The following is a 16,243-nucleotide window of genomic DNA, read 5'->3' as shown; positions in this document are numbered from 1 at the left end:
TATTCACTATTTACTGCAAACATGTATTAGTAAAAATCTTAAAAATAAATTTTAAAAAAATTACTCGTTCCCTAAACATAGGAAGTGTTACACTGTGGTCTCTAAACTGTGGATCACTGGATAGTCTTCCCTCCCCTAATACAGACCAGTATGTACAATGGGGGATCCTGCTGCAGCCAAACTTTTCATCAGATGAATGGGTAGACTAAGTGATGCTTTTCCTTCCTTTTGGCAGAGACTCTGACCTGAATGTGTTTCTCCTTGCAGGTCAGTCTGACACTGGATGAAATAATCAAAGGTGTGAATAGCTCAGATCTGGCTGTATGCTTCCAGGCCACCCAGGCAATCAGGTATCACTAAGCCAACTTCTGCTCTTTGAAGGCTTATAGCCAGAAATGAGCTGCAGAGGCCTGTTTAGTTTCTTGGCATTGGCCAAATTCCCATAAAATATAGGAAAAGGCTAGTCCATCCACAAGTAAGACTAGATTGCTACCCTACACTGTCCTTGAGGGCAACCTAAAAGATGCAGTGTGTTGTCAGAGATGAATTGCATAATTTATACTGGCCTGTACAGGAATTTGAGCTCATAGATAGTACCTGAAGGGCAAAATGTTCCTTTATTGCTGCAAAGTGCTACAGGCAGGGCAAGGGTGTTAAGTAGTTTTGGCCTAGCTGTTTGTCTCATCTGATAGGAGGTTCTTATCGCTTTCCCCACGTGACTGTTTCCACCCTCTTTCACTGCACAGGAAAATGCTGTCCCGGGAAAGGAATCCTCCTCTCAAAGTGATTGTTGAATCCAGGGTCATCCCCAGGATAGTGGAGTTCCTGAAGTCATCCCATCACCCCTGTTTGCAGTTCGAGGCAGCCTGGGCTCTGACCAACATTGCTTCAGGGACTTCAGCAGAGACCCAAGCAGTTGTGAAGGGGGGCGCCATTCCACCCCTTGCTGAGCTCCTGTCTTCCCCCAATATGACTGTGTGTGAGCAGGCAGTGTGGGCACTCGGCAACATAGCTGGTGAGACTCTCCCCTTGGTGGGTACGAAAGCAGTGGGCCAGGCATGCAGGGTGCTAGGGGAGTTCTTGGGGAGGTATGGGGTACTCAATATTCTGGAGCCCATCTCAGTATAAATACCTTGCAGTGCTGGGAAGGGTACAATGAGCTATTTCAAAATTCAGAGCCAAGTTCAGAGACCAAAAATTGAAACTGAAATTCTGTGATGCAGCGCATACTAAATCAACAGGCTGCCTAGGTACATCTGCCAGTACCAGAGTCCTAAAGTCTCAGGTCTTCATGGCTTTGGGAACAAAAGACAAGTCTTTGGCACATGCAGGAAAAGGGGTGAGGACAGATCCTTACATACTCCAGGACCCTAAAAGGACAGACACCTCCCTGAAAGTACTAAGGGAACATACAAAAAAAGCCTCCTGAGCTTGGGACTAAAAGGCTTTCCTGAAAATGCAACCCTAACCCTCCCTGGAGGTCAGGGAGAACACAAGTGAGGAGGTAAGTGCTGCAGGGCTGGAAGCCCCCAGATTCCTGGATGGAGTAAATCCTAATGCTCTCTGGAGGGGAAAAATACTCAATTCAGTCCCTCAGGATTTTGACAAATTAAGATCAGCTAGATATTAGCAATTTCAAGTTCAGAGAAGCAGCAACTTACCATGACTGAGTCAGCTCAAACACAAGTATGATTAGATCTCTGAGGACTTCAGCTATTGGAATTAGCGAACAGAATATAAAATAACTGCATTTATAAAAGCTTGCAGAAGTAGTGCATCTATTACAGAGATGTTGTCTCTCATTTTGCTTGGTTCAATAAGGGAAAGGCGAGATGGGCAAGTATAACATGACTTACACACTGCCTTGCTGGCTGAAGAATGCCAAATGAGACTTATTTCTAGGGCATTAAGGAGGTATACTAGCTGAAGTTATCGATGGTCAATCGCCAGTCCCTATTGATCCCCAGATTTTGTTCTGAACTGCACTTCGAAGTTCCTGTCCCCGGCCAGAGTCTTCTGGGAAGACAGCCTGTCTGCACTGGACTTGGGCTTCCTGAGAACCACGCTGTGAAATGCCGCCAGCATTTATAGTGTGCCACCTGGGCTGAGTCAGCCGTCTCCTTTGTGTATCCATAGCTTCTGCTTATAGCAGCCATGGCTGTGTGGCACCTGCTTGTCACATCAGAAATGTCCACCCAACAGATACTGTGGAGACTCAGGATCTAGTACATGGCTCTGTTTACTTGCTAAAACCCCAAGAATGAGTTTTGCATAAACTTTTTTTTTTTGGTACCAGAGATCGAACTCAGGACCTTGCACTTGCAAGGCAGGCGGCAGAACCACTGAGCTAAATCCCAGGCTGCATAAACTTTTTTAAAAAGTTACTCACCCACTTAGATATTCTCTTTGTTCTGAGTGTCATGTTCTGACCTATTTGCAGGTGATGGCCCAGAATTCAGAGATGTTGTTATCTCCAGCAATGTCATCCCACGTCTGACAGCCCTGGTTTCATCAACCACATCAGTGAGTATCTTTAAATTAGAAAAGCTAGCTAGGTAACAAATTCTCAAAGCTGGAAATTCTCAAATGCTCCCAAATTCTCAAATGCTTCCAAATCAATGCTAGATCATGTGGCTGCTACCTGGCCCGTTACAATAAAGGTATAGGATAGGGTATCATTTTGGGTAAAGATTGACCCAAATTTGTCCTTATGGGCCAGTAGCACTAATCTTTCTCCTGAGGGTATTACCATAAGTCCATTAAAATTTTTCAAGGCTTGCTATCCTGCCAACATGGATCTCTATCCAAAGGGCAAAGACAGACATAATGGCTTTCTAGTTCTGTTCCTGAGAAATAGGGTCTAGGTTTGAAGCTTAGATGATAAATGATGAGGTAACACTACAAGACACCCTGGTTTAGGAATTGGGTTCTAGATTTGCCTAAAAAAAAAAAAAATGAAGAGAAGCCAAGGGAATAAATGCCAAACCCTCAAGGTGGGAGAACACCAGGCATGCTTGAACCAGAAAAGGGCTAACCAAGACCAAGGGTGTTTGTGAGGAGAGAGAAGTATGTGGTGGGAAGAAGGACAAAGATATCATCCTGGTGGCAAAGGGAGCCTTTGGAGGATGTCCAGCAGGAAGTGAGGTGGTTTTCTGGCTGCCTGTGGTAGGGTTATAGCAGAAGGAGCTAGTGGGCATGTGCACTGGAAGGCTGCTGTGCCAGACAGGGAAGGGAATGAAGTAAGGATGCTGCCAGGTTTCACAATAGGTTGTGTAGATGACACTCCTCCTAGAAAAAGAGAGGGACGGAGGAAAAAGGGAATCAAATCTTCCTTTACAAAGGCTGAGGTTCTTTAGAGGGACCATGACAGAAATGGCAGGTTGACAGCTCTGCCAATCCAGATTACTGTAATGTTCATGGGTCATCCAGCTGAGCAAGGTCAGCTAGAGCAAGGGTCAGCAAACTGAACCTGACCAGCTACTTGTTTTGTAAATAACATGTTATTGGAGCATAGTCACACCTATTTATTTACCTAGCATCTGTGGCCATCACTGTGTTATGGATAGTTACAGCAAGAGACCATATGGGTCACAGGGCTGAAAATATTTACCAGGCATTCGCCAGTCCCTGACCTACAGTGGGAGAAGGGCCAGGACAAAGTCCTAGGGGCTGTAACGTTAAGAGGTCAGGCAGAGTGTACCAAGAAGATGAAGAAGAAACAGCTCATACAGCAATAGAAAACCAGGTCTTGTATGACAGCCAAGAAAAGAGAGAGTGGCTGGCTGCTCAGTACAGCTGGGAATGACAATAGTTTTAGAACTGAGAAGCAACTGCTGGATCAGGGGACTTGGAAGGAACTGGTGTCCGTCCCTAAATACAAGGAAGCAGGGGCAGACACCAGGTGAAGAGGGCTTGAAGAACGACTGGGAAACTGGGGGTAGACAGTGCACAAAGGTGCTTCCTTAAAGCCAGGCACCATGGTGAATATTTGTAACCCTAACACTGAGAAAGGTTGAGGCAGGAGGATTGCAAGCTCAAGTTCTACCTGGGCAACTTAGCAAAACCCCTCAAGATCAGTGATGGCAAGGCTTTTAGAGCTTTCAATGATAACCAGCAGCCCAGTGCGGCACATGTGCCATAGGATTGCCACCACAGATCTAGATGATAGAGATGGAGACTATAGATGTGAGACAGAGGGGGAAGGGAAGAGGAGGGAGAGAGGCAGGGAGGGAGGGAGAAGGGGGAGATCAAATGAACGAACGAACAAATGAACTAGGCGGCTGGGGATGTAGCTCAGTGGTTTCGTCGCTTGCCTTGCAAGCTCAAGGACCCGAGTTCGATCCCTGGTACCAAAAAACAAACAAATAAGTGAACTAGGGATATAGCTCAGTGGTACAGCATCTGTGGGTTAAATCCCCAGTACTGCCGGGGAGATAGTGACAGAGATCAAGGGGCAGAGACAGATAGAAAGAGAAACAGACAGAGACACAGATACAGGGAAACAGATGAAGAGAGAGAGAGAGAGAGAGAGAGAGAGAAGAGAGACAGAAGATAGAGGAGAGAGAGAGGAGAGAGAGAGATCAAATGAATGAACAAACAAATGAACTAGGGATGTAGCTCAGTAGTACAGCATCTGTGGGTTTAATCCCTGGTACGGCCGGGGAGACGGGGCAAAGAGACTGAGGTGCAGAGAGACAGAGGCAGAGAGAAAGAGAAACAGAGGCAGACACATACAGAGCAAGAGGCGAGGGGAGAGAGATATGGACTAAAGACCAGAGACAGAACTGGGGTGGCGTCTGGAGAGGTGTCAAGGCAATGGCAGAAGGGGCTGAAGGTCCCAGAGTGCGTCTCCATACTCAGGGGAGTGATGGGGGACATATCAGCCTAGGGGCAGAGTCCCTGAGGGCCTAAAGTGACAGGCCCAGGGGAGGGTCGCAAGGTTGATTCTTAAATAGAAGATCAGAAATATGATTAGGACATGTTGATAGATTATAGACTGGCGAAAAGACCAAGTTGCTCCTGCTCAATCTTTTTGTTAATGAGAAAATGAAATCAGGTCATCAATCAAGTAGAGTAGGAAAAGACATTCTGAAGAATAAAAAAGCCTCCATCTGACATTTGAATATGAAATTTAAAGCTCATTCTCTTTGTCCCCAATACACATCACTGCCCAGAACAAGTTTCTATTTGAAGCCGAAAAACTTTGGTTCATGCTGATCAATAATATTGATTTAAAAAAAAGATAATAAAAAAAAATAACATTGATCAGGGATAGGAAGGGCACACTGCCATTTGCATCTTCTTTCCAACTAATGCTGGAAACCCTCTTCTTGTTTTAGATCACATGTCTACGGAATGTCACGTGGACCTTGTCCAACCTGTGCCGAAGCAAGGACCCATACCCTTGCAAGGAGGCAGTGAGGCAGATACTGCCTGTCCTGTCCCACCTCCTCCAACACCAGGACAGTGAGATTCTCTCAGACACCTGCTGGGCCCTGTCCTACCTCACGGATGCCTGCAGTGAGCGCATCGCCCTGGTGCTTGACACAGGGGTCCTGCCCAGGCTGGTGGAGCTCCTGACCAGTGTGGAACTCAGTGTTTTGGTAAATATCATCCTGGTCCTATCTGTCTCTGAGGCCCTTCAGATTAGTCTGTGTGTCAGATCCACCTCACCAGGTTCTGTCTCCAACTCTAGGGCTTCATAGTTGGCGCCCATCCTTTACCTGAAAAAGAATTTATCATCTGCGTTCCCCTGGTCTTTCCACTTTTTTGGCCAAGGACTCAAATCTATTTTAATCAAAATGCCTAGTGGGTGTTAAATAACGTATTCTTAATCCGATGACCAAAAATATAGAAAAGTATCAAGTGGAAGTTGCTTGTAATCCTACTACTCAGGGAACTGCTCTTAATCTTTTCCTTTTAGTAGTCTATGCATGTGGACTTAAACGAACTGGATAATGCACATGCGTGTGTGTGTGTGTGTGTGTGTGTGGCTCATTATACCGTTGGAATTTCTTACACCATATAGAAGAAAATTTCCCCTTACTCTTTTCAGTGTGTTCTTAGATTACTGAGATACAGGCAAAAAGCAAGTAAGACCATTATTAAGCAAGTAAAATCATTATACAACACTTTGCTAGGTTATTAAACATAATACCAGCTATCTACTGTACTATATAGTACAGTCTCTGTCTCTCACTTGAGTAGCAGGAATGTAGCCTAAGAGGCTAGGAACACTAGAGTTGTGGGTGGGCTTCTCCAGGGGCTGCCACTATGGTACAGAGAAACCTAAATAAATCCACAGTAGGTCCTCCCAGGAGAGTTGCTGTCTTAAGCCAACTTGAACCTTATCCTGGTGACCTTCAGAGTTACTGTGAGTGGTTTGTGAATGTACCAAGAAAGAGCACTGGGGCCTCATCAGTTCCAGTTAAATATACAAAGAAGCTTGACGCTACTGCTAAGTACACATTCAGTAGAAGTTATGACATGATAGACACTATAATCAACTTAGCTTTTCCCCAGTTGAAACCATGTAATAAGGACAGAAGCAGTTGTTTTCATTTTGTTTTTGTTGTTTTGTTTGGTTTGAGACAGAGTCTCACTATATAGCCCAGACTGGCCTCAAATTCAAGATCCTCCTGCCTCAGCCTCTCAATTGCTGGGATGACAGGCCTGTGCCATCACACCCAGCTTATTTCCTGATGAAGTTATCCCTTGTCCTCTATCACCTGAGCCAGAACTTTTGGGAAGCTGGCAAGTACCTTGACGCAAGTACTAGGAATTGGGTGTGTTGACTCAATAAAGGTCATGGCTAAGATAAAATACTGTGGTATTTTAGGGTTCCAGAAAACAAGAGCACAGCACAACTGATGCTGAACAGGGCACAGAACCAGGTGCGATTTCCACCTGCTACTGTGATAGATCTGTGATACCGAGTTAGACTTCTGTGTTCTTCCAGACCCCTTCTCTCCGCACAGTGGGGAACATTGTCACAGGAACGGATCACCAGACCCAGATGGCCATTGATGCAGGCATGCTGAAGGTGCTGCCCCAGCTCCTACAACACCCCAAGTCCTCCATCCAGAAGGAGGCAACCTGGGCCCTGAGCAACGTGGCCGCTGGGCCCCAGCAGCACATCCAGGAGCTCATCACTCATAATTTGCTGCTTCCTTTGGTGGCTCTGCTCAGAAATGTAAGTGGCACGTTCCTTCAACCAACAGACGGCTAACTTCCTATGGCCCTGAATTCCTTCAGGAATTTAGACACAGGCTAAGAAGCAAATTCATGGAGATCACAAGAAAGCTCTGAAACCTCAGGTCCCTGACTCCGCCTAGGAACCCTAAGTGACCCTCCTTTCCAAAGAACTCATTGAGAAGCATTGTTCATTGAAAAGGCAATCCCACAGCTCAAGCATCCGGAAAAACCCTGAGCTGTGAGATATTGGCTCATCTCTACGGGGTGGTCAAAGAATGTGCCATCTATTCTCTACCTATCAAAAGAGGAAGGAGATTTTGTTTTGTGGTAGTAGGAAAAACTTACCAGGCCACCATGATGTCATACAATGGAAAAAATAGTGACCTTTTCAGTGCACAAATGAAATTGATTAAAGTGATAATCTAAATGAAAAATTCAAATGGGAAAGTAAAATAAAGCTTCCTTCCTCCTCCTGATACCCACTTCCTTTTCCCAGGAGTAATTACTGTCATCAGTATTTTCTTTTGCCACTTTTGAATGAAGGAGCTACCATCAAACCATCTTCAGTCATGGACAGTCACCTTGGGCTGAGGCTGGGGGGCAAGCAGTATGCCCCAGGGAAGAGAAGCTACTGGCTTCTCTGTTCTGAGGTTGGATGTCAGGTTTCCAGGTGTAACTGAGGTAGAAAAAGCAGGACAGGTGTGCAGCACAAATCATGCCATCTTCCAATCACTTCAGCACTTTCCAGCCTATATCCTACTCTGAGCCCGTATTTGTTCTAATAAGGAATATCCAGTTATAAATCAAGTAGTATTCATATTTCAAACCATGTCTTTTGAACTAGAACTTGACTGGGGCCATAAAGCTTTTGTTTTTGTCTTTGTTCTACCCTAAGGCCAATTTTCCCCAGCCATACAATAAGTCCTTCTGCCCAGGAATAAGAGGACCCATGATAAAATACGCCCACATATCTGGGCCAAGTAAGTGCTCTTTACAAATGTAAAGGATTCATTGAACAATATTTCAGTGGCCTTTCTCTGTTATCTCTGGGCTGGCTCAGTCTCGTAGATCACATCTATGCCCTGATATATAACTTATCCAAAATTTTACTGTATCAGATTAGAAATATAGATACAGGCCACTGTCTTCTAAAATTCCAAGTATAATTCCTACTCTGTATAGATTAGATCGGTTTATGTTAGTTATGTTTTCCCCATGGGCTGAAATAGGGAAATGAGTCTACTTGATCTCAGAACCTCTAAGCATCCACTGTCTGCTTCACTGGTTCCATGGCTTCTCAGATGCTGTCTTCCTATCTGGAAGGCGGACAGCCAAGGCATTCTATAGAAATTGCCTGTAGAGTCCTACCTCAAAAGTGAGTCAAGTCAGCACACTTTCAGGTGCTTCAGGATCTTTAGTGAAGGTAAACACTGTGTCTCCACAGGGAGAATACAAAGTCCAGAAAGAAGCTGTCTGGACAGTGGCTAACTTCGCAACGGGGGCCTCCTCAGACCAGTTGTTCCAGCTTGTTCACTTTGGAGTCCTGGGGCCCCTGTTGAATCTGCTCACTGTCCCAGATGTGAAGATCATCCTCATCATCCTCAGTATCATCTCTTATGTCCTCCAGGTGAGCTGTTGTCAGTAGGTTGGTTTGTAAATAGCAGTCTGTAATTTAAGACATGGATCTTGAAACCCAGGTAGTATTCTGCTTCCTCTTCATTCCCCTCACCCGCTCTTCTGTCCTCATGTCTTGTGGGCAGTACGAAGAGAGGCATCTCACAGAAAGATTGCTGCCTTCATTTTCTCAAGTGAGGTCTCAGTGTCAGGCATATTTCTGCATGCTCAGAATAGTCCAGCGCAAAGTTTTTATTCTAGTGGGCTTTATGTGTTAGTGGGTTGGGGAAAGACACATCAGGGAGGGGGAGTACTGGATAAAGTAAATCAGATAAAAGGTAGTCGCTAGTCAGGCATGGTGATGAACACATATAATCCCAGCACTCTGGAAGGCTGAGCCAGGAGGATTGCAAATTTGAGCCCAGCCTGGGTAACTTAGCAACTTAGTGCGACCTTGTCTCAAAATAAAAAATAAAAAGGACTGAGGGTGTAGCATTGTGCAAAGGCCCTGGATTTGATCCTTAATAATGAGCAAAAGGGCCAGGGATATAGCTCAGTGGTTCTGCCGCCTGCCTCGCAAGCACGAGGATCCGAGTTTGATCCCTGGTACCAAAAAAAAAAAAAAAAGAGCAAAAAAGAGGGAGTCACTAATTATTCAGGGTGGGGAGCAGACATGACAGTGTATATGCAGTAGTCAGGAGAAGGACTTTCTCTGAAGAGGAACAGCTGAGCAGAGATCTGAAAGAGTGAGTCTTTTTTTTTTTTTTTTTTTTTGGTGATGGTACTGAGGATCGAAACTCCCCAGCTCTCTTCTTAGTGTTATTGTTTTGTTTTGTTTTCAATTTTAGAACAGGGTCTCAGTAAGCTGCTAAACTGCCAAGTTGCCCAGGCAGGACTGAAACTTGTGATCCTCCTGCCCCAGCCTCCCAGAGTGCTGGGCTTTCAGGTGTGTGCCAGCACGCCAGTTGAGAGAGTGAGTCTTGTGGCTACCTGGAGAAGAACATTCTAGACAAAAGGACTAGCAAAAGGGTGGTGCTGTCAGAGCAAAGTGGTGGGAGATCAGGCCGAAGGTGGCCAGAGGCCAGGGGCCATAGGGTCTGTGAGGAGGCTGACTTGTTCTGAGTGAGGCAGAGGAACCGATAGAGGGGTTAAGGAGGACAAGAGTCAGTGGGCCCCTGACGCTTCCAAACAGTGCACGTTGGGAAGGCTGAAACACAGGAGATCTGTGAAGGAGCAGCAAGAGGTTAGCAGGGGTCCCTCTTGTGGAGCCATAGGAAAGTTCCAGCTCCATTCAGCTCTGTTACTGGAGAAAAGGGCTACATAGCACTGAACTAGAATTCTAGAAAAGCCTTAGTTCTGAAATAAAGTTAAACTAATATTCAGACACTATTTCTGTGAGGTCTTTATGGCTGCATAGGAAATTGTCTCTTAGTGACTTAAAACAAACACGCATCTTAGTTTCTGGGGCCAGGAGTCTGAAGCTGTGCATCTGGGTGCTGATGACTGAGCAGCTTCCAAGGGTTTCACGTCCCCCTGCCCACATGGAGCCCTCCAAGGGCTGCCTGAGCATGCTCACGGCACGCCAGTCTCCTCCACTGGAGCAAACCATCTAAAGAAAGCCAGGTCTTTTATGACCTGGCCTGGGAGTTCACACAGTCATTTTGGCAGCACCCTGTGGCTTACACAGGTTGGTCCTATTCAGTTTAAGGGGAAACTACACCAAGGCATGAGTACCTGGAGTCAGGGATCGTCAGGGGCTGTCTTGGAGGCTGGCTGTGTTCATTTGATTAAGCTCCTTTTACATGCAGCCAACCCGTTTGACAAACTTAAAAGTGTCAGAGAATTCCCTTTAAAAGCCTACTTTGAACACTCTTTCCATGTAGCCATCTTGGAAAGAACAGACCTGATTTGAAACTCAGCCTAGTTACAGCCTGAGGCTTTGAGCAAAAGACACCGGTACAAGATGGAGACTCAGCAGCTAACAAACGGGGTGGGACATGACAAGTTTGTGAAAACAAGGGTGGAAATGGATAGAAATGTAACTTCACCTGTGTCACTTGAATTAGAGTTGGGATTTTTGTTTTGGGAAAGACAGAACGTCACACTGGATGATCCAGTGATGCTCCTATATCAGTGATGGCAAACCTTTTACAGCTTTCAATGATGCAAACAGCCCTCTGTGGCACGTGTGCCATAGGTTCACCACCACTGCTCAGTGGAGGGAGGAAGATCAGGATGGTGCTGCAGAAAGCTCCAAGTGAGCAGCAGAGTGCCACTGAAGTTCTGTCAAGCAACTTCTGGGTCACTTGCTATTCTATGAAAATCCAAACCCTTCTTCAGGGCTCTGACCACCCGGGCTTATCCCCCAATTCCTAGCTTTCTTTGTGAGGCTGACCGAGGCCCTTGATTCTGGCCTTGGTTTCTTTACTCTAGGCCAATGACTCATTTTGAAAAAACAGATGGGACTAGAAGATACCAAGGCTTAGATGTGCAGCTCAAACTTTCACCATTGATTCAAGCTAAACAGTGTGGCTTAGATCATGTTTAACTTGATCTAGAGGACTTTTGTTACTGCACACAGAAATAACAAAACCCTTCAGGTATGGTGCCATAGTGATGCTGTAGTACTTTCTTTCTTTCCATGTCCCCCAGTTCCGCTGTTTTAGCTGAACTACTCTCTTAAAATATACCACGCTTCCTTCTTCAAACCTTCATCCTTAGTGTCCCTTCTTTTTGGAAAGCCGCTATCCTGCTCTGGCAGGTACCCTTCACTAAGGACCTGTGAGACCTTCAAGCCTGCCCCTGCATCTTCTGTAACTTCCCCTCTGATAGTTTTACTGTATGTTATTTTTAAACTATACCATTGCAATTATTTACTCGTTGTTCCTAATAGTTTGAGTTATGAACAGACTTTCTCTAAGTCACATCTGCCCCTCTAGCTCTGAGTGTCTTGCCCATAGAATGTGGACAAACATTTGAGTGAATAAATAGCCCCTGATAATTCAGCCAGTGATCCACAGTGGATTAAACCCACTCACGTTGTTTGTTCCCAGGACTCTGTTCTTTGTCATTGTGCAGCTTCTGTGACTAAAGTCTCCTGACTTAGCTCCTAAGGCTTTCCAGAGAGGGCAGGACAGAATGCCTGCATTTCCAGAATGTTACTCATTCTTCTGAACTGCATTTAAAACAACTTCCATGAATCAGGGGGGAGAATCTGCTAAATAGCAGTAGAGATGTGTATATTGGTGGGTGGTAATATAGTCAGCCCAAAAAATGCTTTATAAGCTTGTAGTCCAGAAACACTGTATTTTGTGTAATAAATATGGACACATTTTTATATAAACATTTTTGTTTTATAAGCCCCCACTGCCCCAGGAGCCTTGAGTCTGAACACCCTGGGGCCCACTCCCATGAGGGCTGCTGGAGGTTCTGCCTCCCCAGGCACTGCCCAGGGCCTCATGGTCTCTCGCATGGCTCCCAGGCTTCGCAGAAGCTGAGTGATAAGAAAAGCTTGTGTCTTCTGTTGGAAGAACTTGGTGGGATGGATAGAATCGAGGCTTTACAACTTCACGAGAACTGTCAGATTAGCTGGGCTGCTCTGAAAATCATCGAGAACCACTTTGGTGAGGTAAGTGATTTGCCACTGAAGAGAAGTGGCCATACCAGCTAGGGGCCACCTCTGCAGGGGACCATCCCATCGGGGCCTCTGCCGGGACCCTGGTCTCCTGGCCTCCTCGGAATCGAGCTGGGCGTCCCGGCCATCCTGGCTGACTGGGCAGCCGCTGAGTGTGGAAGCTGTCTAGTCTCATGGGTGTGTGACTGGGACTCTGCCTGAAACTGTGCTCTGTGGGCCTCCTGGGGAGGGTGGGGAGGGAGAAGTATCACATTAAAGCGGCTTTCTACCCGAGAGGGCACACAACGAAGGCCGCCCCAGCTTTTGAAAACCATTGTGCCACTTTATACATTTTCTTTCTTCCCAGAATGCAGTGTTTGGGGTTGAATTCTACAAAGTTTTCTTGATTTCTCTGCAAGGGGAGGGAAACATGATCAGATAGCATTAGATGCTTTTGAAAAACTTTTTGGTGGTAAAAATCTCTCTCTCCCTATCTATCTATCTATCTATCTATCTATCTAAAGATTTTTACTTTAACTGTGTGTGTGCGTGTGTGTGTGTGTGTGTGTGTGTGTGTGTGAGACTGGGGATTGAACCCAGGGCCTCTGCACTGAGCTGCATCCCTGGCTCTTTATTTTTTTGTTGTGAGAAAATGTCTTGTTAAGTCACTTGTGATTCTTCTGCCTCAGCCTCCCAGAGTTCTGTGATTATAGGCCTACGGCACCATGGGTGGTGTATGGTTTGTTGACACTAAGTGCATTCACATTGCACAGCTATCACCACTCTCCAGCTACCTCCAGAACATTTTCACCTTTCCATGATGAAATTTCATACGCATTAAATACTAACTGTCCAACACCTGCTGTCCAGCCCTTGGTAATCGCCATTCTACTTTGTTTCTGTGGGTTTGACTATTCTCGGGACCTTATAGTGAAATTGTACAATACTGGTCATTTTGTGGCTTATTTTCATTTGGGTTAATGTTTGCAAGGTCCATCCATGTTATGGCATGTACCAGAATTCCAATCTTTTTTTTTTCTTGGTACCGGGGATCAAACTCGGGACTTTGTGCTTACTAGACAGGCGATGGAACCACTGAGCTAAATCCCTGGCTGAATTTCAGTCTTTTTAAAGGCAGGATAATATTTCACCAGATGTATATGCCATAATTTGATTATAATTCATCCATCAATGGACCTTTGTATTGCTTCTATCATTTGGCTATTGTGAATAACACTGCTAATATTTGTTCACTCAGTAATGAACATGAGTGAACAAATACCTGTCAGAGGCTCTGCTTTCAATTTTTTCATATATACATGGTACCTTGGTTCACAAACTTAATTTGTTCTAGGGTTTTCGAAAAGGTGGACATGTTTGTGTTTGTGTGTGAAAGACAGCCATGGTCGTGTTTGTCATCTGATGCAGTTTGTAAACAAAAACAAAATTTTGCCAAATGCTTCTGTTTGAGAACCAAATTATTTTCAAACAAAAGCATTTGTGAACCGAGGAACCACTGTATATCTGTACTTTCTTTCAAATATATACATATATTCTTTTAAATATCTATCTATATCATATCTATCTAGAAGTAGAATTTATCACATGGTAATTCCATTAATAACTTTTGGAGAACTGCTAGTCTATTTTCCATAGTGCATGTACCACCATTTCTGATCATATAGGTCCCCATTTCTCCACATCCTTGCCAGCACTTGTATTTTCTGATTTGTTTGATAATAGTCATCATAATGGATATGAAATGATATCTTATGGTCTTTATTTGTACTTATATTAGACACTGTATTCATTCATTTTCTGTGGTAACAAATTTCCCCAAGTTGAGTACCAAGAAAAGAGATGATCTAGCTCACAGTTTTAGAGGCTGAAGGTCCAAGACTGGGCAGCCCCATCTTCTTGGTCTCCAGTGAGAGACCCCGTGGCTGCATCACAACATGGTGGATAACATCATGCTGGGAAGCAGAAGAGTAGGAGCAGACACATCCTGGGACTGAGGCAATAGGGATTGAGGGGCCAGACCTGCTCTTTCCATAGGAACTCACTGTCGTGGAAACTAGACAGGGTCCCTCAAGAATATCAACCTCTCCCTAGGGTGAGGCCTCCAGTGACCCAACCACCTTGCACTGGGCCCTCCCCCTAAAGGTTCCACCCCCTAGGCACTGCCGTATTGGGCACATGGATCTTTGGGAAGAGTAGGACACACACAAACTATATCCAAACCATAGTAAAGGTTTTCATGTGAAGAAGGTGAGATCAGATTTGTAACTGGCCAGGCAAACTTAGGACTAGGAGTTCACAGAATGAGTGACACTTTGGTTTGGTGTCAAACTTGAATCATCTGCAAAACTGTATGACTGGATCATATAATCAATCTAACCGGGTGGGTGGTGGTGGTTAACTAGAGGTGGCTAATCTTTATTTGAGCCTGACAGAATGCTCCCAAAGCAGAGAAAACCCAGTACAGTCCTGAGCATCAACCTCATAAATAGAAGATGTGGCCCATAAAGGATATTAGATCCCTGGGTTCATGCAAGAGCTCCAGGTTAAAGACTTCTGATCCAGAAGTAAGAGCTGTACCAATTATATCCGTATTCACTGTAAGGACAGTGGTCTGTGTATGTCAAAACTACATTTGAAAATAAGCCAGCAGGGCCGGGGATGTAGCTCAGTGGTTCTGCCACCTGCCCCACAAGCACAAGGCCCGGAGTTCGATCCCCGGTACCAAAAAAAAAAAAAGAGAAGCCAGTAATGAAAGGACAAATATTGTGCAATCTACTTCTATGAGGTCCTTAGATAGTCAAACTCAGACAAGGTAGAATGGTGGGTTTAAGGGGCTGAGTAGAGAGGGGAAGAAAGAGGTAGTGTTTGGTGGGGATAGAGCTTCAGCTTTGCAAGATGAGAAAGTTCTGGAGATGCACAATTGTGATGACTGCACAACCATATGAATGTTCTTAATGTCACCGAACTATCTGCTTAGAAACAGTGAACGTAGTTGATTTCTGTTATGCATATTTTACCACACACACGCACATAACTGCATCCATCCTGAGAAATACTTTGATGCGCCACTCCTTCATCCTCTCCTCTGAAGGGGCTCAAGTCCCACTTAGAACAAATTCTAGTCTGTATTGGTTGTTATGGAGTCAAATATGCAGTAGCAACATGCTGGGGACCTGGAGCTGTAACCATGTCTGTTCTTCCCTGAAGGAAGAAGATACTGACATGCATATCCTCAGTCCAAAGCCAAGACTGTGAATGTATGAATTTCTTCAAGGGAAAATAGCAGAGGCTCCACAACTTCTAAACCCATAACCCAATGCTAAAGGATATGTCCTTTGAGAAGCAGCATCGCTATTTCTTAGTATATCACAAATGTAAGGTTTTAAAAACTTAATAAAATGTTGAGCACTTTCACCTCTTGTATGGTTTGAATCCCAAATGGCCCTCCAATGGCTCCTGTGCTAAATAGCAGCTTGGTTGTTTGTTGTTAGCCTGTGGCACCATTGAGAGGCATGGGACCTTTGGGAGGTGGAAGGAAGTTAGGCAGTCGGGGTTGTGCCCTTGAAGGGGATACTGGACCCATGGCATCTGTTCTTTTCTTTGTTTCCAAGCCACCATGAAATCAACACTTTTCACATACAAAGCCCTTCTGCCACAACATGCTGCCTCAACACAGGCCTGCAAGCAGCAGGGCCAAGAGACCATGGACTGAAACTTCTGAGCCAAAATGAATCTTTCCTCCTCCTAAACTGATTACCTCAGGCCTTTGTCACAGTGACAGAAAGCTAGCTAGCACACCTC

The 16,243-nt window shown here is 45.1% G+C and overlaps 1 protein-coding gene across 8 annotated transcripts in view; it reads left to right on the top strand.

Annotated features, from left to right (window-relative positions):
- Kpna7 (karyopherin subunit alpha 7) overlaps positions 1-15,856 on the top strand; it is a 127,750-nt gene extending 111,894 nt beyond the window's left edge. For all 8 annotated transcript variants that reach the window (XM_004840494.4, XM_087195909.1, XM_087195910.1 and 5 more), the window contains 8 exons: positions 268-350; positions 747-1,015; positions 2,441-2,523; positions 5,340-5,603; positions 6,959-7,192; positions 8,639-8,821; positions 12,290-12,436; positions 15,650-15,856. In XM_004840494.4, the coding sequence (XP_004840551.1) occupies positions 268-350; positions 747-1,015; positions 2,441-2,523; positions 5,340-5,603; positions 6,959-7,192; positions 8,639-8,821; positions 12,290-12,436; positions 15,650-15,697 (1,311 nt within the window). In that variant the 3' untranslated portion in view covers positions 15,698-15,856. The remainder of the gene's footprint in view (positions 1-267; positions 351-746; positions 1,016-2,440; positions 2,524-5,339; positions 5,604-6,958; positions 7,193-8,638; positions 8,822-12,289; positions 12,437-15,649) is intronic.
- The last annotated feature ends 387 nt before the right edge of the window (positions 15,857-16,243 follow it).

Source organism: Heterocephalus glaber, unplaced genomic scaffold (genome assembly GCF_053883595.1).
Source record: "Heterocephalus glaber isolate CG9 unplaced genomic scaffold, H.glaber_assembly_v1.0 deba00001610, whole genome shotgun sequence".
Taxonomy (NCBI): domain Eukaryota; kingdom Metazoa; phylum Chordata; class Mammalia; order Rodentia; family Bathyergidae; genus Heterocephalus; species Heterocephalus glaber.
This window is presented reverse-complemented; position numbering and strand designations above follow the sequence as displayed.